The sequence below is a fragment of the Rhinopithecus roxellana genome, chromosome 6 (genome assembly GCF_007565055.1).
Source record: "Rhinopithecus roxellana isolate Shanxi Qingling chromosome 6, ASM756505v1, whole genome shotgun sequence".
NCBI classification, from domain to species: Eukaryota; Metazoa; Chordata; class Mammalia; order Primates; family Cercopithecidae; genus Rhinopithecus; species Rhinopithecus roxellana.
In genome coordinates, this window is record NC_044554.1 from 32094472 (window position 1) to 32122434 (window position 27963).

At 36.0% G+C, this 27963-nt stretch overlaps 1 protein-coding gene across 1 annotated transcript in view; it reads right to left on the reverse strand.

Moving 5' to 3' along the window:
* CNTNAP2 (contactin associated protein like 2) overlaps positions 1-27963 on the reverse strand; it is a 1672147-nt gene that overhangs the window by 1397661 nt on the left and 246523 nt on the right. The window contains 1 exon segment of the mRNA XM_030933000.1: positions 17011-17158. Within this exon segment, the coding sequence (XP_030788860.1) occupies positions 17011-17158 (148 nt within the window).

The following is a 27963-nucleotide window of genomic DNA, read 5'->3' on the forward strand; positions in this document are numbered from 1 at the left end:
TTCCACTGGGCATACAACAATTATTTTTATTTTCCAGAAAAAAACTGAGACTGTTATTAGCTCCTCCTCCCTTAAAAATGCATCTATAAAATGTCCAAGTGTGGAAAGGAATCCCAGTGTGTCCCATACCTGTGGTTGTACAATTATCCCCTAGTTTAAATTGCTGAGCAATTGGCCATTTCTTACCAACAAAGTCATTCCGTATATAGAATAGATAAAATAGGGATTCATTCTTTCACAAATATTTCGAAAATGTCTATTACACTGCAAAGCAAAATGCTCACACTCAAAGCCCACCTATTGATGAATTCTAATAGCAATGAAAACGTACATATTACGTTTAATGAAATGTGATGGAATTGCATATGGGGCTAAGCACTAAAACCAAATCCAATACGGTTCTGCTGCTAGTTCCTTGTTGGGAAGTCTCAGGAGGAGCCATTTCCTCTTTGAGGGAGTTCTCAGTTCTTCATCTGCAAAGTCAGTAGCTAGACTAGAAAATATATGTGAAGCCGGCCACCTCTAAACATTTTCTGGCTCCATGACTCCTCTCTTCTATTCTGCTTTCAAGTCAGTCATTGCAGAGAGCAAATCTCTTTTCTGAGATATAATTATAAATTATATTTTGATCTGAAAGCAACTCCTGGAAAATGCTTATTTCTCTGTGTGAGCATCAAGACCTCATTTTTGATGCTTAATTAATGTTTAAGGCATGTTTTCTTGTGAGGTTAAGAACAGATGCTGGACAATAAATTTCATTTCAGGGTTGAGCATATAGGAAGTAAACAAATAGCTACTACATGACCCTCTGCACTACCAAAGGGAAGAATTAAGAACAGCGGCAGCAATAATAATAATAATAATAATAATAATAATAATAATAATAATGGCTAACACGTATAAATCCCTACCTTGAACCAGCCATGGTGCTAAGCACTTTCCAGTTATTATCTAATTTAATCTTCATGACAAATCTATGAAGTAAGAATTATTATTCCTATTAAGAGTGGCAATAATGGGGTTCAGAAAGCTTAAGCAATCATCTCAAAATATACCCATTTAGTAAAGGTGGCATTTGCTTTGTCTTTAAACCCAAAGGGCCATCTCTTTTCATTATATCGTATCATTTATAATAAAGAATAATGCTACACTTCATAATATGGTTACCACAAACAATCCCTGTGCATGCATAGTCTGTTCTAAACTAAAAAGTGACATTGTGAATGACATTGTGAATAATTCTTTGAATTATTACAATTTTAAGCATTCTATATGATATGTAAGCAGGGATAAATTGTGATATAAATCACAACAATATACTGATATTACACTGCTTTTTCATGTGACATTTAAAATATAGATTTTAGGTACTATCTATAGTGTTAGTATCTGAACACTAAGTAAATTAATTTATTCAGCTAGTGTTTTTTTTCTTTTTCTTTTTCTTTCTTTCTTTTTCTTTTTTTTTTTTTTTTTTTTGAGATGGAGTCTTGCTCTGTCGTCCAGGCTGGAATACAGTGGCGCTATCTCGGCTCACTGCAAGCTCCACCTCCCGGGTTCACGCCATTCTCCTGCCTCAGCCTCCAGAGTAGCTGGGACTACAGGCGCCCGCCACCTCGCCCGGCTAGTTTTTTGTATTGTTAGTAGAGACGGGGTTTCACCGTGTTAGCCAGGATGGTCTCGATCTCCTGACCTCGTGATCCACCCGCCTCGGCCTCCCAAAGTGCTGGGATTACAGGTGGGAGACGTGCCACCCGGCCTTTTTTTTTTTTTTTCAAATAAAGTAATCGGTTGTCATTTTGGGATAATTATTTATAGGTGGACCATCAACACATTCCCAGTTGATTCAAGTTCCCAAGACTGCCAGAGAAGCAGCAGAGAATCACTGAATCTTGGAGGAGAAAATACAAACAGGGGCCGCTGTAAGTATTACAACTAGTCTCCGGGAACACATGAGTGTATACACACATGCATCATTGTATGTACAGACAAGTGAGTGCACACAATGACACGAGAAGACCATGAAATAAAATGAAACCAACATTGACTTAGAATAAGCCTTTTGAAACAACAGCAAGATGGAAGCTTAAAATTAAAACTGATAAATAAAAGGATGAGAACTTTTATGCACATCTGAATTTATACATTGAGATTCAAATCTTGTACATATTTTAAAATGATATTTAGAGCAAATTATATATTTTTTCCATTTTTCACAATTTTGGCCTAATGATTTTTTTCATTTTAATTTAAAATGGTAAAAACACATGAGATCTACTTTCTTAACAAATTTGTAAGTGCTCAATGCATTATTTCTGACTGTAAGTATGATGGTGCGTAGCACATTCCTAGAATTTATTCATCTGCTCAACTTCATGCCGATTAATAGTAATTCTACATTTCCTCTTCCTCCCCAGCCCCTGGCACCCACCACTCAACTCTTTGATTCTATAACTGTGACTATTTTAGATGCTTTATGTAAGTTGAATCATACAGTATCGGTCTTTCATTGATTATAGTAATATTTCAATATTAATAATAAAGTTATTGATTATTAATGCAGAAAAGTATAAAAAAGGTTATCCATAATACTACATCTCAGAAATATTAGTATTATGATGTAATTTTTGCGCAATTTTTTCTTTTCTTTTCTTTTTCTTTTTTTTTTTTTTGCAATGGAGTCTGGCTCTGTTGCTCAGGCTGGAGTGCAGTGGCACGATCTCAGCTCACTGCAAGCTCTGCCTCTCCGGTTCACGCCATTCTCCTGCCTCAGCCTCCTGAGTAGCTGGGACTACAGGCACCCGCCACCATGCCTGGCTAATTTTTTTGTATTTTTTAGTAGAGACGCGGTTTCACCGTGTTAGCCAGGATGGTCTCGATCTCCTGACCTCATGACCCACCCATCTCAGCCTCCCAAAGTGCTGGGATTACGGGCATGAACCACCGCATCCGGCCCCAGATTTTTTTTGTATTTTTAGTAGATACAGGGTTTCACCATGTTAGCCAGGATGGTCTCGATCTCCTGCCCTTGTGATCCACCTGTGTTCGCCCCCCAAAGTGCTGAGATTACAGGCGTGAGCCACATTGCCCAGCCTGCACATTTTTAAATCAAACTGCTAAGTGAAAGAGATACTGATCTGTATAAACAATTTTATATTCTGCTTTTCTTCACCTAATACATATTTTTTGTTGTTGCTGCTAGTAAAATTTCTTTAAATAATTTGCAATGGCTGTTCAACACAGTTTATTCAACCACTTCCCTTTTTGTCATCACTTTCAAATAACTACTCTTAGGAAAAATCGTACTATAGATGTACTGTGTTCCCCTCAAGGACAGAAAAATTTTTCTTTTTAAATTGTTACTTTGGAACCTTTGAGAATAAAGGACCACTAAACAAGCAAATACATAATTGCTCTTATTTTTACACTTAGGGACTGAGTGAATAAACAAAAAATTATTTTGTTCTTCATTTTCATATTGTTAAAATGAAAATAGTTCCTAATGAAGATAGTTGTTAGCAGTATTGTGAGGTTTTAAATAAGGAACTTAGCACAATATCTGACATATAATCAATGATTAATAAATTTGTGATACAAACTATAATTACAATAGTAATGATAATAATTATTTTTATAATCATTCTTTCTATGAATCTGTTATGCTCTGATTTTATGCTGTCTTTAAGAGGCAACATGCTTTGATAGAAAGGCCAAAAATTAAAGTGCCATTGCTTGTTATGAGAGTAAGTTAATTCACTTCTTCAACTTTGGTTTTCTCATTTGCAAAATGGGGGTTTAATTATCTGTTTTGCATTTTGTTATAAGGATACAATACATATGAGCTGGACAGCCTAAATAAATGCTACTTATTGCTCAGCTGCTAGCTCAAATATTTCCTACTAGGTATAGTTCTGATTCAAGCTAGTGAGAATTAATCTAACAAATGGTAGTTTAGTTAACCAAACCACCCACTATTTCTTCAATTAAAAAGCAAGCATGGGAATAGTAGTGTATACTTAATTTTGTAAGGTGAACCCATTGTACAATTGGAGATAATATCACAGTCAAGAGTATCTTTTTATTTGCCAAAAAAAACCCCAAAAAATCAGAATTCTCATATAACCCCCTCCCCAGTTTTGTGCTCAAGACTCTTACTAAGTAACTGGATTATCTGTGTCAGACTGAGGTTGTCTAGAATTATCCAAATAGCTCTTTGAGGTGGTCAGTCCAATTTAAATACAATAAAACATCCTCCAAACCAATTTAACGGCATCAACCACTAAAGTAATTGTTTGAACTTTCAATAGAACACATTTTCACTCTGTGTATTATGCCTGTCTAGGCACAACTCCAGATAAGCATGATTAAGATGACACAGTGACTTCATTCTCAAAATCGGAAGAACATTCACATGTATCATTCAAATTCTTCTGACAACTCTATAAGTCAAGGGAGAATAGGATGTGTGGCATTTTAGGTGAATTGGAAAGGTTTGGCTGGGATTGCTGAGCACATCACCATACAGTGGTATTGTGTGGTGTCCCATGGTCAATAAAGGTGTTACTAAAAGTTCAAAAAGATGCACAATCCCAGGCCTGCATCATTTACTTCATTAGTAGGAAAATAGCCCTTTGAGGGCTGGGAATGGTGGCTCATGCCTGTAATCCCAGCACTTTGGGAGGCTGAGGCCGGCAGGTCACGAGGTCAGGAGTTCGAGACCAGCCTGTCCAACATGGTTAAACCCCGTCCCTACTAAAAACACAAAAATTAGCTGGGTGTGGTGGTATGCACCTGTGGTCCCAGCTACTTGGGAGGTTCAGGCAGGAGAATCGCTTGAACCCGGCAGGCAGAGGTTGCAGTGAGCTGAGATCGGGCCACTGCACTCCAGCCTGGGTGACAAAGTGAGACTCCAGCCTGGATGTCAGAGTGAGACTCCAATTCAAAAAACAAAAATAAAACAAACAAACAAACAAGAGCCCTTTGAGGTGGAAGCTAATAAGTGGGGCAAAGCTATTTTATTGATTTGTCTGCTCTGTTTTAGAGAAAAACAGCTATTTTCTCTTTATGCTATTTACGAAGGTTAATGCTTGTTAAATGTGAATAGAGTGTGTGAAAACAATATAAATTTGTATTCTGTTAGCAAAGTATATTCTATAATGGAATAGTATAGAATGTACTGTACTCTATAGAACATACTATATCTGTAATAGAATATTAGAGAATACACTTTGCTAACAGACTACAAATTTATATTGTTTTGAATGTCTTTTTTTTTTTTTTTAGCAAACGTGAAATGCAAAGGAACAGCTATATAAATAAACCCCAGCCAAACTATGTGGCAGATCTAATCAATCTCTTCTTGATCCCAAACTTAAATTCACAATAAGGAAAATGTCCAATTAACCAAAGGAGATTATAGATTCAAATTGATCCTGGCTGAAAAGTTGATACACTTAATGGCAAAATAAAAAGTAATGTGTAATTAGTAACAATAAAACCACTTAGATTAAAGATGTTTAGAAGAAATGTTGCATAATTCTCCACAAATCACAGACAAAAGATATGAGAATTCAGGAGGTCATTTTCTTTTGCAATATTTATGCTGGTGAGGTGACATAATAGTATTTTCTTCTACGATATATACATAGGAGATCTATATATGTAGGTATACTTTAACACTATAAATATTGTCCTCATCAATATGAAGTGTATGGAAATCTCAGCATGCAGTACATGCTTTCCGCAAATAACAGACACTGCTATATAAATCAAATGAATGTTCAGTCAATTCTTACAATGTGTCAATTTTTCTTTCATAGTCCCTAGGAACACAATGAGCTGATTTCTAGGTGACACTTCCGCATCATCTATACCAGCAGTTCTTACCCAGGGGCAGTTTGGCCCCTATGAGACTTTGGAGTCAATTTTGGTTGTCACAACTGAGGGAAATATGAGGTACCCCTAGTATTTAATGGGTAGAAACCAGGGATGTTGCTAAAGGTTCCAGTGTACGGAACAGCCCTTTCCTCCAAAGCCAAGAATTATAGAGCCAAAAATATCAACAATGTCAAGGATGACAAACTTTAATCCCTACTGACAAAACTTTATCTTTACTGAAAGTCAAAAATATAATTTGTTTTCAAACATTTATGTACTAATGATCATATATCTAAAGTTGCTAAGTGTTTACCATAAGAGACCTAACACAGGGACATCTTGCTAAAAACATTCCATAAATAAGGACTTTTTTCCTAGGAAACATTATTTGGGAGTGCTTGAGGGTAGAGTATTCAAATGTTTACAAAATGATTGTTACAGGTTGAATGCTTTCTTTAATCCTTGAGATTATTCCCCCATTAATTGGTAATAAAAGAGAATACTGACAGTTTCTTTAACTCCTCCAGTCCAGCCAAACAAGCATGAAAGGTGAAAAACTAATATGATAGTATTTTGAGCATGTGAGAAAAAATATATATGCTTCATTTAGAAGCATAGAAAATATAAAAAACTAAATTTGAACATCTTGATTACTTCTTTTCAAGTCTAACTATAAAAGATCTGATACTATTCTAATAGGAATAAAAATATTTAATCTCTGAAAATCACTGATTTCTAATTCAAGTAATTTAAATTGCTTGAAATTTTAAAAATGAGCATACTAAATAATTATTTTATTATGTTGTTACTTTTAATTCATGAGGACAATTACTGCCATCTTAAATATTTGCTCTTCTCTCCCTAGCTAAGCTAATTTAAATAGGTGATAATTAAAACTAACAACACAAGAATAAAAGCTAATAAAAGAATCACTTACATATATTTGCAGTGTTTTAAATTTTATTGCTTTCCCCACATAAAACGGATTATAAGTGAAATGTTGATGGACTCTATAACTGTAACTTAGGCTTTAGTACTCTCTGCAATCATCTATCAAAAATAAAAATTAACATACATATCAAAGGTAGTTAAAATATCTCAGGGGGTAAAACTACCTAAGAAAATACACTAACTGATATTGATAAATTTTCTGCACCAAAATGCAATTAAATCTTGAGTTGTGTTTATTTGCAAGTTGTTCTTCAATGAGTCCAATATGAAGAAGATTCGTCATTTAAATTTTTCTGCTGGACATGTGGAATGCACAGTACTACTGAGATATTTTTCTTACTGGATATCTCCTATATATTCTTAGGGTGATAATCGATGGGCCAGAGCATTTCTATGGTCATTAGAATTCACAAAATTGTATTTTCTCTGGGCCATCACTAAGATTATAAAAAGCCCTTGTGGGTGAAGAAGAAACAAAGAAGAATGAACCAGAGGAGAAGAGTATTAAATGTCAGAGAGGAAGCTCTGCTCTAGATTGTTATGCAGGATTTCTAGGTCTGCGATTAATTCACTTATGCACGTCACATAACTCTGTGGATTTTGGTTTCCTCATTAGTAAAATAAGGGATTGGGCTGGATGCTCTCTCGGGAACTTTTCAGCTTTGAAGTTCTCACAGAGTACACACACGGCTCCTCTTCGTAGTAATCAAAATATCTTATTTATAAACCACAGTGAAACATAGTTCTTTTCCATTACCTTATTCTTCTCTTTAACCAGGCACCAAAATGTGTGTATATATACTTCTGTTTTAATATGTTTACATTTCTTGGGAAATTATTTTATGAAAAACTTGGGACTAATGTGTATAATAAAAGTTATACCCTCCATTATTCTAGAAAGTATACTGTTATTCATATTTCAGAGTGACAGACATAGGTCTAATTGCATATTACTCTCTGCCAGAAATTTTAATTTGCTTTTAAATCGACATTCTTGATTTTATATGTCAGTTTAACTTTGAAAGTTCTTGAAAGTAAATTTAAATTTAGATTTTACGGTAATATGATGTGACTCCAACTCTGTATCAGTGACATATTAAATAGTTCTCCAAAATACAAGCTAGCTGCCAATTGTAACTGTCTTGTCCCTAAATATAAAGGTAGGCTCACCATGTTCTCTCATTAAACAGAGTCAATTGTAAGTTTCTTCCAAGTAAACAAATTACACTAGAAAAAAACAATGAAATACTGATAGCATGTTTCCCCATAGAATAAAAAATGAGAACCTATATTTCCATGCTTTAAATTTGTTCATTTCAAATGTCACCCTCAAATGGTAATCCAGGAATGAGATCCACTGAGTATCTGATCCACTAGCTATCTACCTTAGTCAACCCCTGCCAGAAAGGCTGATACCCAAATTACGTAAAAATGTCTATCGTGTGCACCTTCATCGATAGCCTTATCCCTACGATAATATTTATATGTACAGATCAAAAGTCATTATCTCAAACTGACATTGAATGACAACCCACAGAAATCCACATAATCTCAAACTGACACTGAATGACAATCCACAGAAATAGTCTATTACAAAGCACTCCAATTCCAGTTTGAAACACAAACTATTCTTAAAAGCACTAAAAATACTACATGTGCTCAAATCTAAGTTCCAGATCTCCTAATGGCAAGAACATTTCTGGTTACAACATACAATAGTTTTTAAAACCTAATAACATGAAAACTTAGAACACAGCATATCCCAAATATGTCATATAGTACATGACAATTTTAATTACCTCTTTAATTACCAGTTTATTTTATATAACTTGGCAGTGATATCTATTAAATCTATTTTTATGTTAAATTACTTTTATGTTGACATTAATCTGGATCTTGAATTTTTTTTTCCTCTGATGATAAGCAATCCATATACATAACCATGAAGCAACCTCAAAATTATGGTTTAAAATAACCAGAAATAATAATACAAGTCATACAAATATTTAAATTAGAAAAAAACCACTGAGTTATTTGCTTTATATAGCTCTGTTTGAACATCTATTATTATATTTAGTTTGGCAATTATTTCAATATTTTGTAGGCCCCCTAGAGCATTATTCAATATGGAGCAATAAAATCATATCCTGTTCCACCAGTAAAATAATCTATACAGCCTCAAATAGAAAACAGTTTTCACTGGGGGAATAAATTATGTCTGTGCCATTTATATTTGATGTCAGTTCACTTCAGCAAACATTTATTGTGTACAGGGAGCCTACCATTTAAGGGGATGCCAGTGATGAATAAGGTGACACTTGCTGTCTCCTCCTCCCAGTATCTTACAGTTGACTTTATTTTGAATTATTTTGTTAAATATTGCATTGGAAATATTCATGTAATATAATGGTATATGATATCTGATAAATATTCTTATGAAAATAAACACGTGACTCACTGTGGAAATTCAGAGAATTCTTGTTAAAGATTGCCTCTCAACTGAATCTTGAAAGATCAAAAAGATTGGTCAGGTAAAGGATGACGGAGAGGGTATTTTGGTTAGAGAAAGTATCTCGAATGAGTGGGTGTTAAACAAGCAGGTCACTAATGTATGACGAAAGATAGCTTGTATTCATATTTGGATCATAAAACACAATATGACAGGATTTAAGACTACAGAGGTGGTCGGTGGGTGGGGAGAAATTAAATTTCAAACAAACAGCTTGGACTTTATAGGCAATGTAGCATCATTAACATGTAGTCAGCCCAGATGTAATATGGTCAGATTTGCACTTAAGATTTAAAATTAGCAAAATGCTTTAAAAATAGTATAATTCAATGTCTTTAATCTTATTAATATTAATAAGATTAACAAATCTGTCATAAATATATTGATCCTCTAAGCAATGTAATAATTTACATATTTATCTATGTACACTGAAATGAGACTTAGGTTGCTAGCTAAAAACTCCAAATATGAAATAAATTATGTTCTTACCTCTGTGTCTCTGTGTCTTTGAAAATGTTAGTCCTTGTCTTGAATGCTCCTTTACCCCTAATTTCTGTTGCTTCTTAGTGAAATCTTATTTCATTAGTCAATATAGGTGAGGCTTCCTTCTCTGTCATAGCATTTATCATAGAGTATTTAAACTATTTATTCATTTATTCTGCCAAAAATTAGTCTCCTTGAGTGCAGGGTTTATGCTTCAGGTTGTTTCTAAATGCCTGAACGCAATACATGTTCACTGAATAAATTGAAGAGATTATAAAACCAAAATATAAGCACCTGGGACGCTTCTATATGATACAAAATTAAACATCTAATTTAAGTAGAACACACAGGTTGACTTCCAAAACTGATGTTTTATTTTTTTCTCACTTAAACTGATGTAAACATAAATTTGTAATGATTTTAATTAATCATTTATATATATATATATATATATATATATATATATATATATATACACAATATTGTGTTGAATAGTGTTTCTGAAAGTCCACGTCCACTCAAAACCTCAAAGCATGGCCTTATTTCAAAATTCGGTCATTGTGGATTGTTCAGATAAGGTCATCCTGGTTTCAGGTAGATCCTAATTCCAATAACCGATGTCCTTAGAAGAAGGCTATGTGAAGACACAGAGACACAGACAAAAGCGAAGAAGTTCACGTGAATGTGAACCCAAAGGCAGAGATTGAAATGAGGCAGCAACGAGCCAAAGAACGCCAAGGACTTCTGGCCACCACCAGGAGATGGGTGAGGGACATGGAATGTTTCTCTCTCCAAGCTTCCAGAAGGAACTACCCTTGCTAACAACTTGACTTCAGACTGTGCCCTCTAGAACCATGATAGAATACCTTTCCATTGTCTTAAACTTTGTCTTAAGATTGCAGAACTATTTTACAGAGACCCCAGGAAACGAACACATTTGTACTTGGCAGCGTCTCTTGTCTAAGCAGAATGAGAGTGAGGGCAGTTAGTGTGTGTCCTGAGAAGAGGGCATTCTCACTAGAGATGCAGGTGTGCCATCAATCACACACTGTCTTTTATTTATTTGTATTTAACTTCTCCTGATACGTTTTGTTTTTTTCTCAGGCAGCAACATAATTTTCCATCATGATTTGTATTGAGTGACATACAGTTTCTATTATTTATTCATCCAAATTAAAAGCCTATATAAAAATTACGTTCGTTGCGTGTACGTTGGTTTCCCAAGGTGCTGTCCTTACTTTTAAGAGGACTCTGGCTAAAAGCTAATTAAGTATTTGCCATCAAAAATGCTCAGTACTTTAATCAATGCACTGTGTTTGGCTTTTTAAAATGAATGTTTGAGTAATGCAGCCATAAATGATTTTTTGAAATTATTAATCTGAGACCTCTTCCTTTTGCTTTATGAAGTCCCACTGGTATCGCATAAGAAGATTAGTGTCTGTGCTGTGGGAGGAAGCTCACTGAATCAAAAGGCGTGGGACATATTGCTAAGTTTTAAAAATAACTTAATGCACTTGTTTCAACTAAACTTGAGGGAAAACCAAATGTAGAGGAAGCAGAATGTTTCAAAATGAGTTTAGATTTATTGAAATTGGAATTCATATTATATTCAAGACAAGTCAGGAAATAGGAACAATAGAAGCCCTAAAGGCTTCAAAGCAGTGGCCTGGAACGAAATTCTCCACCTGGAATAGAGTCAGCGTCTTATTTCAACCTTGAGAAGTACCTCATTTCTCAGATGACAAAGTGATCATGGAGGGACTGCACAGAGGAAAGATGGCAAACACAAGGGGAGTTACACCAGACTCACGGTCAAACAGAAACAGTGCTCACATGATGATTTCTCTCTCTCTAGTTTTCGGGCGAACTTCGCAGTGACAGAAGTCCCATTGTCTCACTTGCAGGTTTAAGACAGATCCCAGGTACACCCTCTCAGGAGTTTCCAGACAGATTAGAGAATTCATCTCTCTTCCACAGGCAGGATCAAAACGATGTTTCTCCTTGCTGAGACCCTAGAGGACACAGCACTGCTATTCTCTGGGAGGGCATAATGGGGGGCTGTGTCTAATCTACATTTCCCAACTCAAAGTTCTATGATTCCTTTTGTCATTGAAAAATCAAAAGAAAGCTCTTGAGACAACAGTTCACTAAGCTCAGGAACACGGAGTATCATCTTCTAAGGGCTCTTTCTAGTTTGAACTCTAGTATAGAAAATTTACATCGAAGTAACTTTTGGAAAGTGTTTCGTAACAAATATGTTTAACATATATATATTTTAAAATACAAACACGTATATTTTTCTTGGAAAAGAGATAAATGTAATTTGCATTCTTCGCAAATAATAAATGGAAAACCATCTTATCTGGACATTTGGTGTATGCTCTGGTATGAACGCATCCTTCAGAGTTCAATATTTGGAAACTTAACCCCCAATGCAACAATGTGGAGAGGTGGGACTTTTAAGACATGAATAGGTCATGAGGGCCCAGTTTTCTATTATGACATGATGCAAAAAGAAGGCCCTCGCCAGATGCATGTCCCTTGACCTTGAGCTCCCCAGTCTCCAGAACTGTAAGAAATAGACCTGTGTTCATTCTAGATTACTGAGTCCCAGATATTCTGTTACAGTAACACAAAACAGACTAAAACTGTGTGGTTAGTAAGATGACTGGTCATTACATTATTGACAGTAAAGACAGTTTTCAGGATGATTATATTTTTGTTTTTCAAACTAAGGAAAAAAAATAGAGACTGACACTTAACTTTTATAGGTCCTTCATGTTATAAAAAGACATGAAAAAAATAGATGCTTTGTTTCCTCTAAGCTGCACTGTCCAATGTTAGCCAGTAGTCACATTATTTAAATTTGAATTCAAATGAATTAAAAATTAAATGAAATTAAAAATTTAGTTCCACAGTTGTCTTAGCTACATTTCACATGCTAATAGCCACACACGGTTAGTGGCTAGAGCATACTGACAACATCCACATCTTTGTAGAAAGTTCTATCAGAGAACATTGCTCAGGCCTAGTTTTGTCTTTTCTTTTCTAAAATATATTGACTCTTGTATTAGTTTCATGTTGTTGCTATAACAGATTATCCCAAACTTAGTGACTTAAAATAACAGAAATTTGTTTTTTCACAACTTCGGAGGTCAGAAGTTCCAAAGTGGTGTCACTAAATGAAATCGATGTGTTGGCAAGATCACATTCCCTCCAGAGAAAATCTGCCCCTTTCCTTTCCCTCTCCTGGTAGCTGCTGGCATTCCTTGGCTTATCGTCACATCACTCCAGTCTCTGGTTCCAAGGTGTTCACATTCTCTCCCTTCCTATCTGTGAAATCTCTCCCTGCCCTACCTTTCACAAGGATACATGTGACTGCACTTAGGGCCCACCTGGCTAATGTAAAATTGTCTTTCCCTGTCATGATTGTTAACTTAGTCACAACTGCAAATACTTACATGCTTACAACTTTCAAGAATAAAGGCTTTATGTTATGAGAGGCCATTACCCAACTTACTACATCCAACTGAAATGCTACTTTTTAAATTTTATGTTGCTAAGTTACTTACTCCACTGGCATCCATTGATATAAATGTTAATATAGTTTCCCAAACCTATATGATTTTCCCCCAAAGGGGCTTATACAGTAGAAAAGTCTGTCTTCCTGATTTGCTTGTTATTTTTCCTTCTGTTCTTGTAATTGTCAAAGCCCAGGCTTGATAGAAAAGCCCATGACAGCACAAACTCACAACTTTATAAATCTACTTGTAACAGTGATAGAACATGTGGTCACAGTTTAAGTCCACACCTGTGGACTCTAAGTGACCTCATTGACAATGTTTGCTTTAAAATTATTACTGGGCCGGACGCTGTGGCTCAAGCCTGTAATCCCAGCACTTTGGGAGGCCGAGACGGGTGGATTCCGAGGTCAGGAGATCAAGACCATCCTGGCTAACATGGTGAAACCCCGTCACTACTAAAAAACAAAAACAAAAACAAAAAAAACTAGCCGGGCGAGGTGGCGGGCGCCTGTAGTCCCAGCTAATGTAGTCCCAGCTACTTGGGAGGCTGAGGCAGGAGAATGGCGTAAACCTGGGAGGCAGAGCTTACAGTGAGCTGAGATGCAGCCACTGCACTCCAGCCTGGGCGACAGAGCGAGACTCCGTCTCAAAAAAAAAAATAAAAAATAAAAATAAAATTATTACTGTAAAACAAGTCACCTCAAAAATAAATATGTGTCTAGCAATTGTAATGAGAATGAAGAAGAGCCTGCAAAAACTACTTAAAACAATCAAATAGATTATGAATAGATACATGATAGATACATAAATAGATAGATAAGTGGGAATCCATAGAAATATGAGCAAGATTCTTGAACAAACACTTAAAAAAAGGTATACATATGACAAATAAGCATAACCTGTTTTAAAAATCAGAAACATAACTAAAATGAGATATGACAAACACTCACCAGAATGGCTAAACTTTTAAACAATACTAAATATCTTAATTTGTAAGCATCAGGAACTCTAGGTAATTGCATTGGAGACTTTGAATTGGTATAACCAATTCAGAAAAATTTGTGTCATTATTGGCCAAAGGTGAACACACATATATGCTAGTTTGTTATTACCACCCCCAGGTCTATACCCAACAGAAACATGTTTAGTAATTCTTTAGAAATAGCCAACATCTAGAAACAACTCAAACGTTCGTCAGCATGAAATAAACAAATGATTATAGAATATTCACAAGATAGAATCATACTGAGGAAAAGAAACCACTGTCTCTAATATCAGCATGGATAATTCTCAGAAATATGATTTTTAACTAAAGAAGTCAAGTGTAAAATAATGCATCTTTTATGACCCCATCTGCATGAAATTTTTTGAAAAACAAGAACTAATCTATGGTGATACAAATCAGGTGAATTTTTACATTTAAGAGTTACAGTAACTGGGAGAAGGCCTGATCAGTGGTTGCGGCATCTTGATATGATGTTTTGATTAAACTGTGGATGGTCAGATGGGTGCTCATTTTGCTGGGACTAAAAACAGAGCAGTGATAGAGAGCTTTGGCACTATACCAGACCACCTGGTTTCCCTTTCAGACTTATCACTCAGGCTATGTGCTTTTGGGTACATTTTAACTTTTACTATTTTTATTATGATTAACTCTATGAAATTATTTATCCCACTTCATCTCTCAAAGACCATGTCTTTCTCATCTACTGTGGTAATGTTACCATTTAATACGTTTATCATACATGAAAAGTGCTCATTACATAATTGCTAATAAAATAAATTGCACATACACAGTCTCCATGAAAGATTTATATATATATATATATATATATATGTATGTGTGTGTATGTGTGTATATATATGTGTGTGTGTATATATCTATATATGTGTGTGTGTGTGTCTGTATTTATTTACTAAAAGCTAAACATGGTTCTTAACAAAATTTTTGCTGGTCACAATTATATCACATTTGGTTCTGGCCTTCCCGTCATGATGCTACGCTGAGAGCAAGACTATGTGTGAACATGACATTCTGTTCATGAATGACTAGACCACATATGACCAAGGATTCTAATCTATGTTAGACCTCTTTTTGGGCCTCTCCAGAAATGCTAAATTTTCCTTCTAAAGAGCTACATTCTCCTGAAGAACTAAATCTTTTGTCTCTCTACTAATTTTATCTGCTACAATAAAATGGTAACCAAATAAACAGTTTTTGAGAATTGTTAAATGACCTCCATAACCGCTTTTTTGTAGTTTGCACATAACACTATTGCCTATGAATTAATAAGATGGTATTTGGGCACTATTATAGCTGATATTTTGACCAATTTCTGTTACTAAGTTTATATAGAAGCGAAAGCTTCTTATATTCTTTTATATAAAATACTAAGTATCTAGTGTGTTTTAGAAAGCTTGTCCAACGGAGGCATTTGAAATTTTCTGCTTAGTGTGAACTCATTTTTGTGGGTTTATAGGAATGAGCAGGAAACGGGCTAATAAGAGACTTTTTGCAAAACACAGAGGAACCAATCCCCCTCCTAGTTGATACCCAGCCTCTTTGTTCCCCCAGGCAATTGTAACAGCAGGAAGAAAAATTTCCGGGAATGAGGAAAGTATATTTTACTAGGGAATTCATATTTTGAAGCCAATGTTTGCAAATCATGTGTTCATAGATTAAATGTATACTGCCTAGCAGTCTCACAAAGAAACAACAACCACAACTAGAGATAATCTTGAAAGCAGTTCTGTGTTGGTATCGCCTTCACAGAAGCAAATAAGCAAAGATATATCCTCTCAAGAAGAATTCACCATCAGCCTTGGCCCAAACAAATTTCCACAGATAAAATTTTAAAGAAATTGAGGTCGCAGTAAAGAATATGGATAAGCATAAGGATAAGGATAAAAAGGACAGACAGGCAAAGGGGATAAGAAGAAAAAGAGGGAGGTAGGAGAGTAGGAGAAAACAACTACCATTTGCAAAAACTAGCAGAAACAATAGACAGAAGAATTATAATCCCCCAAATTCATATGTTGGAATCCTTAGATATAAGCATAATGTATTGAAGAAATAACAAGAGAGATTTAAAATATGTTTAAGGGAAACTAACCTCTTTAGATGACAAAATCGATTTGAAAAAATAAATTAAATTTGGTAGAGAAAACGTCATTGACTTTAAAATCCAGTGGCTGGCTTTAGTATAAGAATACGCATAACTGAAGAGAGACACTTAGTGAACTGGAAGGAAGTTCTTCGAAATGTTTTCAAAACCCATCATAAAGACCCAAACACATGGATAACAATATAGCTTTCCCCTTTTTAAATATTTCATAAGACAAGACAATTTTATTAATAAGCTTTGTTATTTAATCTATCGAACAAAAAAGTTTCCAAATCTTCAACCTAAAGTATAATTAAGATATAGTGACATGTCTGTTAGTCTCTGTGTGTGTTTATAATACACACTTATAACATACAAATAGGGAAACAACCTTTTATATTTTATATATATGTAGGTATCTATGCATAGATACACACATATGTAAATGAGAAGGTAGTTTATTGTCAGAGAAAGCAAGTAATGTGAAATAATTTTTAAAAAACCAGCTTACTATTTAAATAAAGATAAAACCTGCCACAAATTTAAACAACATGATACTCACAGTAAGAACAGCCATAAACTTCAATTCTGAGTCCAATGCGACCTTCTCCATTCCAATCCAGAGGCACTATGCGTACATAGCGGGCGATAATAGGATGCTGTAATTCATGCCGGACCACACCATCAGAGTTAACATTTCCAGGAAATGCCTAAAAAGGAAATGGTATTTTAAAAATTGGGAAAAATACTTTAGAAACAATCATGTTCTCTGCTAGAATAAACACAAATCTCATCCAATGGTAGGGCTTGCAATTTCTTACACCATAAATAATTTGAAGACGACTGCTTCCTTACTTTTAATTTGAAAATAAGTCCAGTTTTAAATGGAAAACAGATCAGATTTTCTATAGTTCCTTTCATCCGTGTAAATATATGTTGAAAGAATGAAAGACTAAATGCCCCCCCGGCTGTTGTGTTCCATACACATTTAAATGAGTTCTAATATTTTGCATTTAATTTATACAATAAATGATTTTTATAGAATCTAACCGTATGTCTTGCTTTCTAAAATTCTCCTCCACATTTTCTCCCATAAAACCATTAGAAATTTAAAGATAACATTTCAACATTAGTGAGATAAAGAAGAACAACTGAACACGTTGTGAAGAGGTCAGGGTTTTCTACCTTTTATTGGAGTAGACACATTTAGAGAATTTGTTCAATGGATCAGAAACATGTTAATTCAATTTTTCTCATTATAGAAGATTCTGTCAAAAGAATAATTATCCATGAATTTCATCTGATATTGAAAGTTCACATTGTCTTTCCCCCCGCCACCCCCCAGAGGAGAACAAATGGATTTTTTTGGGAGGCATACATAAAAATCATTCAACAAAGATTTACAAACTATCTATTTCATAAGTTAGAGCAAGATAATATGGGATATTCAGGGATGTGTGAAACCGTAGACTAAGTACTCAGAAGAAACCCATCTAATGAAAAAGAAAATGTCAGTATAAAGTTATAATTCAGGGAAGATTTAAAGAAAGAAACTATTATATTTTAGAGGATGTAATTCAAATAAATGAAAGCTTGCACTATTTTAAACATTAGCAGTTTCAGCTTCATATATACATTTTAAATGTCCCTATAATAGATAAGTTGAGGCTTTAGCATTATTTTTTAGAAGATATTCTTTTAGGTTTATTTAAATTATCTTAAAATCATATAAATATGCATTCTAAAGGTCCCTTTAATAGATAACTTGAGATTTTAGCCTTATCTTTTAGAAGGCATTCTCTTTTAGATTTAAATTATCTTAAAATAATACAAATAGAAATTTTAAAAATTATTTTTTAAATCATGAAAAGATGCAACACAGGCATTATATTACATTGTTAGTATGTTGTCTTCTTTGCCTAAGGACTGAATTTGCTTCTATCTAAAAACAGAAGTTTGGTCTTTTAAAAAATTTTTCTTTAATAATGATGTTTTAAAGTTAGACTACTAATAAAAAGTAAAGAGCGAGAGACGTTTTTAATTAAAAAAAGAAAATACAGAGTAGCTTCGGAATTGAAAGCACTGGCTTCAGTTCATCCAAGCATCACAAATGTAAGTTTGTAGTAGAAGATCTGTCACCTAACCCTCATTCCCCTGTCAAATTCTTGCGCTCTGAAATACAAAATGTGTAATGTAAGGCCTAGTAATTATGAGAAGTATATTGAAAAATTTCCCCTGCATTTAAACAATTTTATATAACCTTTAGATGGTACCAGCAATCCACATAATGGATAATATTTAGTCTATGACATGGACAATTACATGTTTTAAAAATTGGAATGTTCTTTAGTGATGATTCCTGCTGTGCTCTTGGTTTTCTCAAATGAGTTGCATACTACCACTGCCTTTTAAAAATAGCCATACCCTTCTGTAATCCATAAAGCAAAACTATTTGAGCAGTAGGTCTTGCATTTTAACATTTAATAGAGCATCCTCATTGCATCCTGCTGACACAATTTCATCAGAAAAAAAACTTTCTAAAAAGACATTTTCTTTGTAGGAACTTTTCTAACCAGCTCTTAGTTTTACAGAGAATCTAAAAATCTAACCAAGTATTAAATTAAACCATGGCTGTATTGTAAGATCTCTATTGGGTTCTCTGACTTCAAATGCAAGAACAATTAGAATCCTTGACCAAAATCACTTGAATTAAATCAACAATTGGATAGGGGTTAATCCAAAATTCATGAACTTAAATAATACTCAACAAAAGCCACCAAACAATTTTAACTTGAAAATTAACTATATGGTCGGGCGCGGTGGCTCAAGCCTGTAATCCCACCACTTTGGGAGGCCGAGACGGGCGGATCACAAGGTCAGGAGATCGAGACCATCCTGGCTAACCCGGTGAAACCCCGTCTCTACTAAAAAATACAAAAAACTAGCCGCATGAGGTGGCGGGCGCCTATAGTCGCAGCTATTCGGGAAGCTGAGGCAGGAGAATGGCGTGAACCCGAAAGGCGGAGCTTGCAGTGAGCTTAGATCCGGCCACTGCACTCCAGTTTGGGCAACAGAGCGAGACTCCGTCTCAAAAAAAAAAAAAAAAAGAAAGAAAAGAAAAGAAAAGAAAATTAACTATATGCTTAGCATGTTGCTAGGTTTTATGTCAATACTCAGAAAAACAACAAAAAAACTCTCCTGAAACACTGTCTCTAAGACATGTGCAATCTTATGAGCCCTAAAATAAAATCTGAAAAGATATTGCAAAATGCAGCATTAAAAGGAACTATGGAAGTACATGATGTAACTAGTAATTTTACCTCTATTTGGAATTCTGTGAGGCTATGTAATCAGGCAAATTCTACAGAGTTAGAGCTCAGCTACACAGAAGGACAGAGTGGTGTTTGAAAGACAAGAGAGAAAGGGCATAGGATATATTGAAGAATAGGTTGGCATAAAGGAGGATTTCAGACCTAGGGTATAAGACTCAGAGTCCAGGGATAGTTACGCTGAAATTTTGCTCCATATGGGTAACTTCACTAAGACTTAAAAAAAAAATACTTTTCCTTTGCCCTGTATGTCTCACAAAAAGATTTGATGAGCTAATTTATAAAACGAATTTTTGAACTAAGATTGTAGATTCTCAGGAAACATGAACCAAGGGTGTTCAGGACTAGACAACCAGGATTAGGAATAAAGACACAAGTCTGACTGGAAGAAAGGATTTATGTTGAAAAACATCATAAATGTTTTAACAGGTTCTGTCTGATTAGCGACAAAATAATATAGCATGCATTGTTGCTGTTGTTGTTGTTGTTTCAAGAAATAACAATAAAAGTCATATTGATGAGATCCAGGGTAATGGGAAAACATACTGGGAGCAAGAAGATTAGCAACAAGCAATTGAAGGTGAACACCAATGTGGTGGCATGGGCAATAAATAAATAAAAGGCAGATCTGATATTCCAAAAGAAGAATTATTAACATCTTGAAAGAAGGGAGTAGAAGATATAACCAACCTATTCCAAGATATTAGCGTGCAGGCGTTGGTGACAGAAAAGGGAAGAGAGGGAATGATATGATCAACATTTATTGCTTGACTGCTCAGCAACCTCTTCTCTTTGAGTAATAGTATCTGGATTTTCTTTAAAAAGTTCACGCTTAATATTCTACTCTTGCCTGGGTGCAGTGGCTCACACTTGTAATCCCAGCACTTTGGGAGATCAAGGTGGGCTGATCACTTGAGGTCAGGAGTTCAAGCCCAGCCTGGCCAACATGCTGGAACCTGATCTCTACTAAAAATACAAAAAATAGTCAGGTGTGGTTATGCACACCTGTAATCCCAGCTGCTTGGAAGGCTGAGGCAGGAGAATCACTTGAACCCAGGAGGCAGAGGTTTCAGTGAGTTGAAATCATGCCACTGTACTCCAGCCTGGGTGACAGAGCCAGACCCTGTCTCAAAAAAAAAAAAAAAAAAGAAAAAAAAAATTCACTCTTAATCCATATGATGCTAGAGAGGCAGACATTACTCCTTACCACCAGGAGTGGGCACCTAACTCAGTGAGACTCAGTTTTAGCCCTTCTGCTAAAATGTTTCATTCATACATTTACTTATGTATTTATTCATTCACTATTCATTCACTCAGGGGATATTTGAGAGTCTTCTACGTAGCAGATATTGTTCAAATCAACAATGTAGACAGAGTTGCAGTTTTCATGGCATTTATATTATTAAACTACATAGTGAGCTTATTTTTCATAGGCTTTTTGGCCACTTTTGAAAAGTGTCTGTTCATATCCTTTGCCCACTTTTCAGTGGGGTTGTTTTACTCTTGTAAATTTGTTTAAGTTCCTTATCGATGCTGGATATTAGACCTTTGTCAGGTGCAAAGTTTGCAAATATTTTTTCCCATTTCTGTAGGTTGTCTGTTATACTCTGTTGATAGCTTCTTTTGCTGTGCAGAAGCTCTTAAGTTTAATTAGACCCCATTTGTCAATTTTTGCTTTGTTATGATTGCTTTTCATGTCTTTGGCATGAAATCTTTGCCCATTCCTATGTCCAGGATGGTATTGCCTAGGTTGTCTTCCAGAGTTTTTATAATTTTGGGTTTTACATTTAGGTTTTGGAGAAAAGGAAATAGTTACACACTGTTGGTGAGCATGGAAATTAGTTCAACCATTGTGGAAAGCAGTATGACGATTCCTCAAAGAGCTAAAGGAAAAACTACCATTTGACCCAGCAATCCCATTACTGGGAATATACTCAGAGGAATATAAATCATTCTACCATGAAGACACATGCATGCAAATGTTCATTGTAGCACTATTCACAAGAGCAAAGACATAGAATCAACGCAGATTGGAGAAAGAAAATGTGCTATATATACATCGTGGAAAATTATGCAGCAATAAAAAAGAATGAGATGGAGCTGGAGTCTATTATCCTTAGCAAAAGAATGCAGAAAACCAAATGCCACATGTTCTCACTTATAAGTGGGAGCTAAATGATGAGAACTAATAAACAAAGAAGGAAACAACAGACACTGGGGTCTCCTGGAGAGTGGAGGGTAGAAGGAAGGAGATGAGCAGAAAGGATAACTATTGGGTACTGGGCTTAATACCTGGATGATGAAATAATCCATACAACAAACCCCTGTGACATGAGAGTTTACCTGTGTAACAAACCTTCACATGTACACCTGAACCTTTATATATATATATATATATATATATCTCACACATACACACACATATATATGTATACATACATATATAATACTGACACTATGTTATATGTAATAAGTACATATTGTTATATATGTTTTATATGTAAATCATAATTATACAATTACATATATAGTATATGCAAAGGCCAGAAAGGCAAATGGCACGAGAATACTGTGCCTGTTGGTGGGGGCAGCAAGGATGTCAGTGTTGTTGGAAGAGTGTGGAGAAGGAATGAACACGGGAGAATATGGAGAGGTCAAGAACAGAACAAGGAGGGCCTGTACATTGTGATCACGCTCCAGATTTCATGTATGTGTGCTGGAAGTCAATCTATTGGGGAGTTTTAAGCAAAAAAGTTATACATCTTATAATTTTTAACACTGAGGGCACTAAAATCCCCCTCTCTGAGAAAAGAGAAATTCCTAGGAAGATAGGAGAAGACAATGGCATAATACAAAACACAAAATGATAGTTGAAATAATATGGTCAGAAGTGCTTCAGAGGTTGTTTAGGGAGGGGAGATTTGGAACAGTGGTGTGGAAGAGCAGCAGGACACCTACCACACCTTGGGATCCCCAATGCACGGCGAGTCAGAAGAAAACAAACAAAACTCTAGGAAAGGAGGTGCTCTTCCCACTGAGCTTCTGTTGGCCATTTTGAGTGAAAGTCAGAGAAAGACAAAGTAAGCGCATCTGCGATGACATCATTTGAGAATCTAAATCCAGAGCTTGCTAAGGTCTTTGGATTATTTGATCTGTTTCCTTATTTGTTTGTTGCTGAGCAACTGAAATAACATTGACTAATACAACAATATTTGAAGGGGAAGATAATTAGTGAAAATTTAGAAATACTGCATTTGAGATTTCACCAGCAAAATTAAAAGATGTTGTAGACATTTGAGGTTTGAGATTTCACCAGCAAAATTAAAAGATGTTGTAGACATTTGAGGTTTAGGATAACAGCGTTTTACCTAAGGTTTACCTTTGCTTTACTTATGGAAAAATGCATGCTATATATTTTCTTCAGGATTCTCTACATCAATAGTTTGTACTTCTATTATTATTTTTATGATTATGTATTTTTTTAAGAGACAGGGTCTCGCTCTGTCACCCAGGCTAGAGTACAGTGGCACAGTCAGAGCTAACTGCAACCCTTGAATTCCTGTGATCAAACGATCCTCTCTCCTTAGCCTCCTGAGTAGCTAGGACTATAGGTGTCCACCAATAGACTGTGATTTTTCCACTTCCTTTATCCAAGCATGTTGAGATTTAAGACGTTTTCCTAACTGAAACTTTAAACATTTCAAAAGAATGCCATAGGCGTGAACCGTCGATTGTCTTGAATACAAAGGTGTAAATATATGTGAAATGTCTCCATAAATATCAGTATTTGGTAAGGTAGGAAACATAAAAGGAGGTGTAGCCATTGATTTAATAAAAAGTCTAACATTTATAAATCTATTATTTAAAGGGTTCTAGTATACTCTATTGTTTGTCAGGGATGCTATTTTTTCAAATCAGGAAACAGACTCAGAGAAGTTGGACAACATGGTGAAACCCCGTCTCCGCTAAAAATACAAAAAATTAGCCAGGTGCGGTGGCGGGCACCTGTAATCCCAGCTACTCAGGAGGCTGAGGCAGGAGAATCATTTGAACCTGGGAGGTGGAGGTTTCAGTCAGCCAAGATCGTGCCACTGCACTCCAGCTTGGGCAACAGAGTGAGACTCCATCTCAAAAAAAAAAAAGAAAAAAAAAAAAAGAAAAAAAAAATTGGATGCCGAATACCTAGTAAAGACAAACTCGGGACAAAGTAACAAGTTCTTCCACTCTCTTCATTTGAGAGTCAAATTGTCAACCAGAAATAAATATCTTCCCATTTATATGCAATATATTTTATTTTTGGTATTTATTATTATATATTTGAATATCAAATTCTGATGGATAATTTTTATCATATCACTTTTTAGATGTACATTTGATTTCTGGCCTATTTATTAGTACATCATGTTTTCATATTTTACTTCTCTATTTTTTTTTCTTTTTTTCTTTTTTTTGAGACGGAATCTGGTTCTCACCCAGGCTGGAGTGCAGTGGCGCGAGCTCGGCTCACTACAAGCTCCGCCTTCTGGGTTCACGCCATTCTCCTGCCTCAGCCTCCCGAGTAGCCAGGACTACAGGCGCCCGCCACCCCGCCCGGCTAGTTTTTTGTATTTTTTTAGTAGAGACGGGGTTTCACCATGTTAGCCAGGATGCTCTCGATTTCCTGACCTCGTGATCCGCCCGCCTCGGCCTCCCACAATGCTGGCATTACAGGCCTAAGCCACTGCGCCCGGCCTCTATTTTTTATTTCAACAAATTTTTACAAAATCAATACTATGTTTTCTCATACATTTACCTAAATCAAGCTTCTTTTGTGATTATCAGCACCCAAACTCCTCTGCAGTTTTAATACAAGTAATTTAAAAGTTTGAATGACACTGTTTCCTAAAAGGAAAGAAGAATTTGTCAGCTAGGGGGCATCTTATTTAGTAAATGCTAAAGTAAAGAATAAACTGTCATAGGTCTTGAAAAGAAGCTTTTTTTCATATCATTTGACTCTTTTAAAAAATCATTTATAGTTTTTCGTATAGGTGTGAAAGTGAAAAAGAAGATATACAGCTGAGTTTTTATAAAATCTTTAAGACTTGAAACCTGCATCAGAAATTAAAAACCTTCAGAAATTAAAAACTTAAAGCAAAGTTGAATCTTTTTTGCACAGAACAATATGCATAGAACAATATACTTTATAATTAAACTTTCATTTAGACAAATAGTATGCAACAAGTGCTTTGAAGATACATAAAAAATGCCAGCCAAATTTATCATTTAAATAATAAAAAATCCATATACGGCCGGGCGCGGTGGCTCAAGCCTGTAATCCCAGCATTTTGGGAGGCCCAGACGGGCGGATCACGAGGTCAGGAGATCGAGACCATCCTGGCTAACCCGGTGAAACCCCATCTCTACTAAAAAAAATACAAAAACACTAGCCGGGCGAGGTGGCGGCGCCTGTAGGCCCAGCTACTCGGGAGGCTGAGGCAGGAGAACGACGGGAGCCCGGGAAGCTGAGCTTGCAGTGAGCTGAGATCTGGCCACTGCACTCCAGCCTGGGCGACAGAGCGAGACTCCGTCTCAAAAAAAAAAAAAAAAAAAAAAAAAAAAAAAAAAAAAAAAAAAAAAAATCCATATACAACAAATTGTGAATTTCATGTTCTTGCTATTAAATGTCTCTTAGAGGCAGTGATTTGTATACATGCTTAGAATAGGGTTTATTATTATAATTAAGATAGCATATATGTATCTCACAAAGCTTGATGTTAAGGAAAGCTAAAATCAATATAATAAAACGCTAAACCTATGGTTCTACTTTTAGAGTTCTTGTCTTATAAATTGTGCAACTATATACCAAAATTTAGAACTTTTTAAAAACATATTGTAAGTCATCCACAATGTTAATTTGAGTAAACATGACTGAAGTTTCAATAACTGAATATTTTCCACTAGGTGCACTATTTTTTCCAGCTAAAACAGTATTACAGATGGTCTAAGAGGTAGTGAAGCAAAGCATTTCTGCAAAGTACCAGACAGTAAATATTTTAGGCTTTGCAGGTCACATGCCCCTCTGTCCCATATTATTATTCTGTTTTTTAAAATACACTTGTGAAATGCAAAAATTATTCACAGTTCACAAACTTTAAAAGAACAGGCGTGACAAGATTTCTCCCATGGGCTACAGTTTGCCAGCCCATGGACTAAGAGGCTTTGAAATTAAATCTTTCTTGCAAGTTAGATAGGATGCACAAGGCTAAGACGCTCCAGCCAGTTGACATTTAAGAACCAGTAAACTTTAGAAAAGTATTTTGTAATCACTTGGAGCATATAATTTACCAAACTGGAGGAGACTATATAAAGTATTAGAGGTATGCTATGTTTGATGCATGAACTAACATTTTTTCCTCAAATGTACTATTATGGGTTTGAAGTGTAACAAAAATTATTCTGATGAGAATAAAATATATTTATTCCTAACTAAAACCTCATTTTTTAGGAGACCTAACATAAAAGATCACAAGCTCCTATAGCGAATGAATGAGACTCCACATCTTCAAGTAAAGGTTTTCCTTAAGACTAAAAAAAGTGCCTAAAACAATTAGCTATTGTGTAAGTAAATCTAGGAAGAGCTTTTTGCGTACTGACAACAGGTCTCACAGGTGGCAAATTATGTGAGGGAAACAACAAGAATGACTTGAATGTTTCCTAAAGTGAGAGATCTTATTTGCTTAAAACATAAAATGACTTTGTGGCATTGAAACACATATTGACTATTCTTTACGTTAATGTACTAAACTTGTGATCATGATAATCACGTCCCTTTAATTGAAATTTTATTTCTTGAAAGATTTTAGATTTTATTTTTCCCATGCTAACAACTTATACCAAAATGTTGAAATAGATTTTCCATTTTGCGGCCTTGATGTGAGTTTCCAGGACTAGCTATATTCCCTGCTGAGGCAGGAAGATACGAAGGACCTTCACAAAATACTGCACCTGTTACCCTTCCAATTTGGCCTCTTCCCCTGGAGTCTCTGCTCATCAGTTTTATCTGGCTGGCCTCCCACATCCTGTAGGAATCAGCTCAGACAGCACTTCCTGACAGGAGGGACCTCGCCTCACCACCCCTCAATCCCCTCATTCCATAGGGTGCCTCATAGTAGGAGATCAGCAGGACTATTTTTCTGAGTACCAGTCAGGACTCTACTGATCAAAGCAGGATCTAGTCAAAACAGAATGCGATATGGGAGGGGGGCAGAGAAGTGCTGGATCCAGAAGGGCAGGGTCCTTGGCGAGGGCTCCACCCTCAGGCCTGTGCCCAGGGAACTAAGTGCAGACAGGCATTCCTGTTTTTGCGCTCAAATGTTGCATTTTCCAAGACCACTCCGGCCGGCACACCCCTCATCCTGTGCCTATAAAAACCCCGAGACCCTATAGCGGACACAGACACAAGTGTCTGGACATCGAGAGGAGAAGAGGAGTGGAAGAGCACACTGGAATTCGACCGAGGGCAGTTGGAGGAGAGTCCGGTAGCTGGGTGGCACAGATCCAGGGGAAGACCACGTTCCCACTCCATCCCTCTTCTGACCTTGCCATCCACCTCGCTGACACCTGCCCCCACTCAATAAAACCTTATACCCATTCTCCAAGTCCACGTGTGATCTGATTTTTCTGGTACACCAAGGCAAGAACCCAGGATACAGAAAGCCCTCTGTCTTTGCAATAAGGCAGGGGGTCTAATTGAGCTGATTAACACAAGCCACCTGCATATGGCAAAACTAAAAGAGAACAAGGTAACACACCCACCCACTGGGGCTTCAGGAGCTGTAAACACTAAACCCTAGATATCGCCAAGGGGTTGGAGTTCCATGACCTGCCCATCTGCATGCTCCCACTACGGGTTTGAGGCTCCATGACCTGCCCCTCTGCATGCTCCCACTACGGGTTTGAGCAGGGTATCACTGAAGAAGTGAGCCACAGCCCTATCACACACCCTGTGAGGGGGAAAAGGGAAAAGTCCTGTTTCAAATGCAGTAAATAAACCAGCTAAAACCAAGATGGCAAAGAAAGCAACCTCTAGTTGTCCTCACTGTTCATTATCCGCCAATTATAATTCATTAGCACACTAAAAGGCACTCCTACCAGCACCATGACAGTTTACAAATGCCATGACAATGCCAGGAAATTACCTTACATGG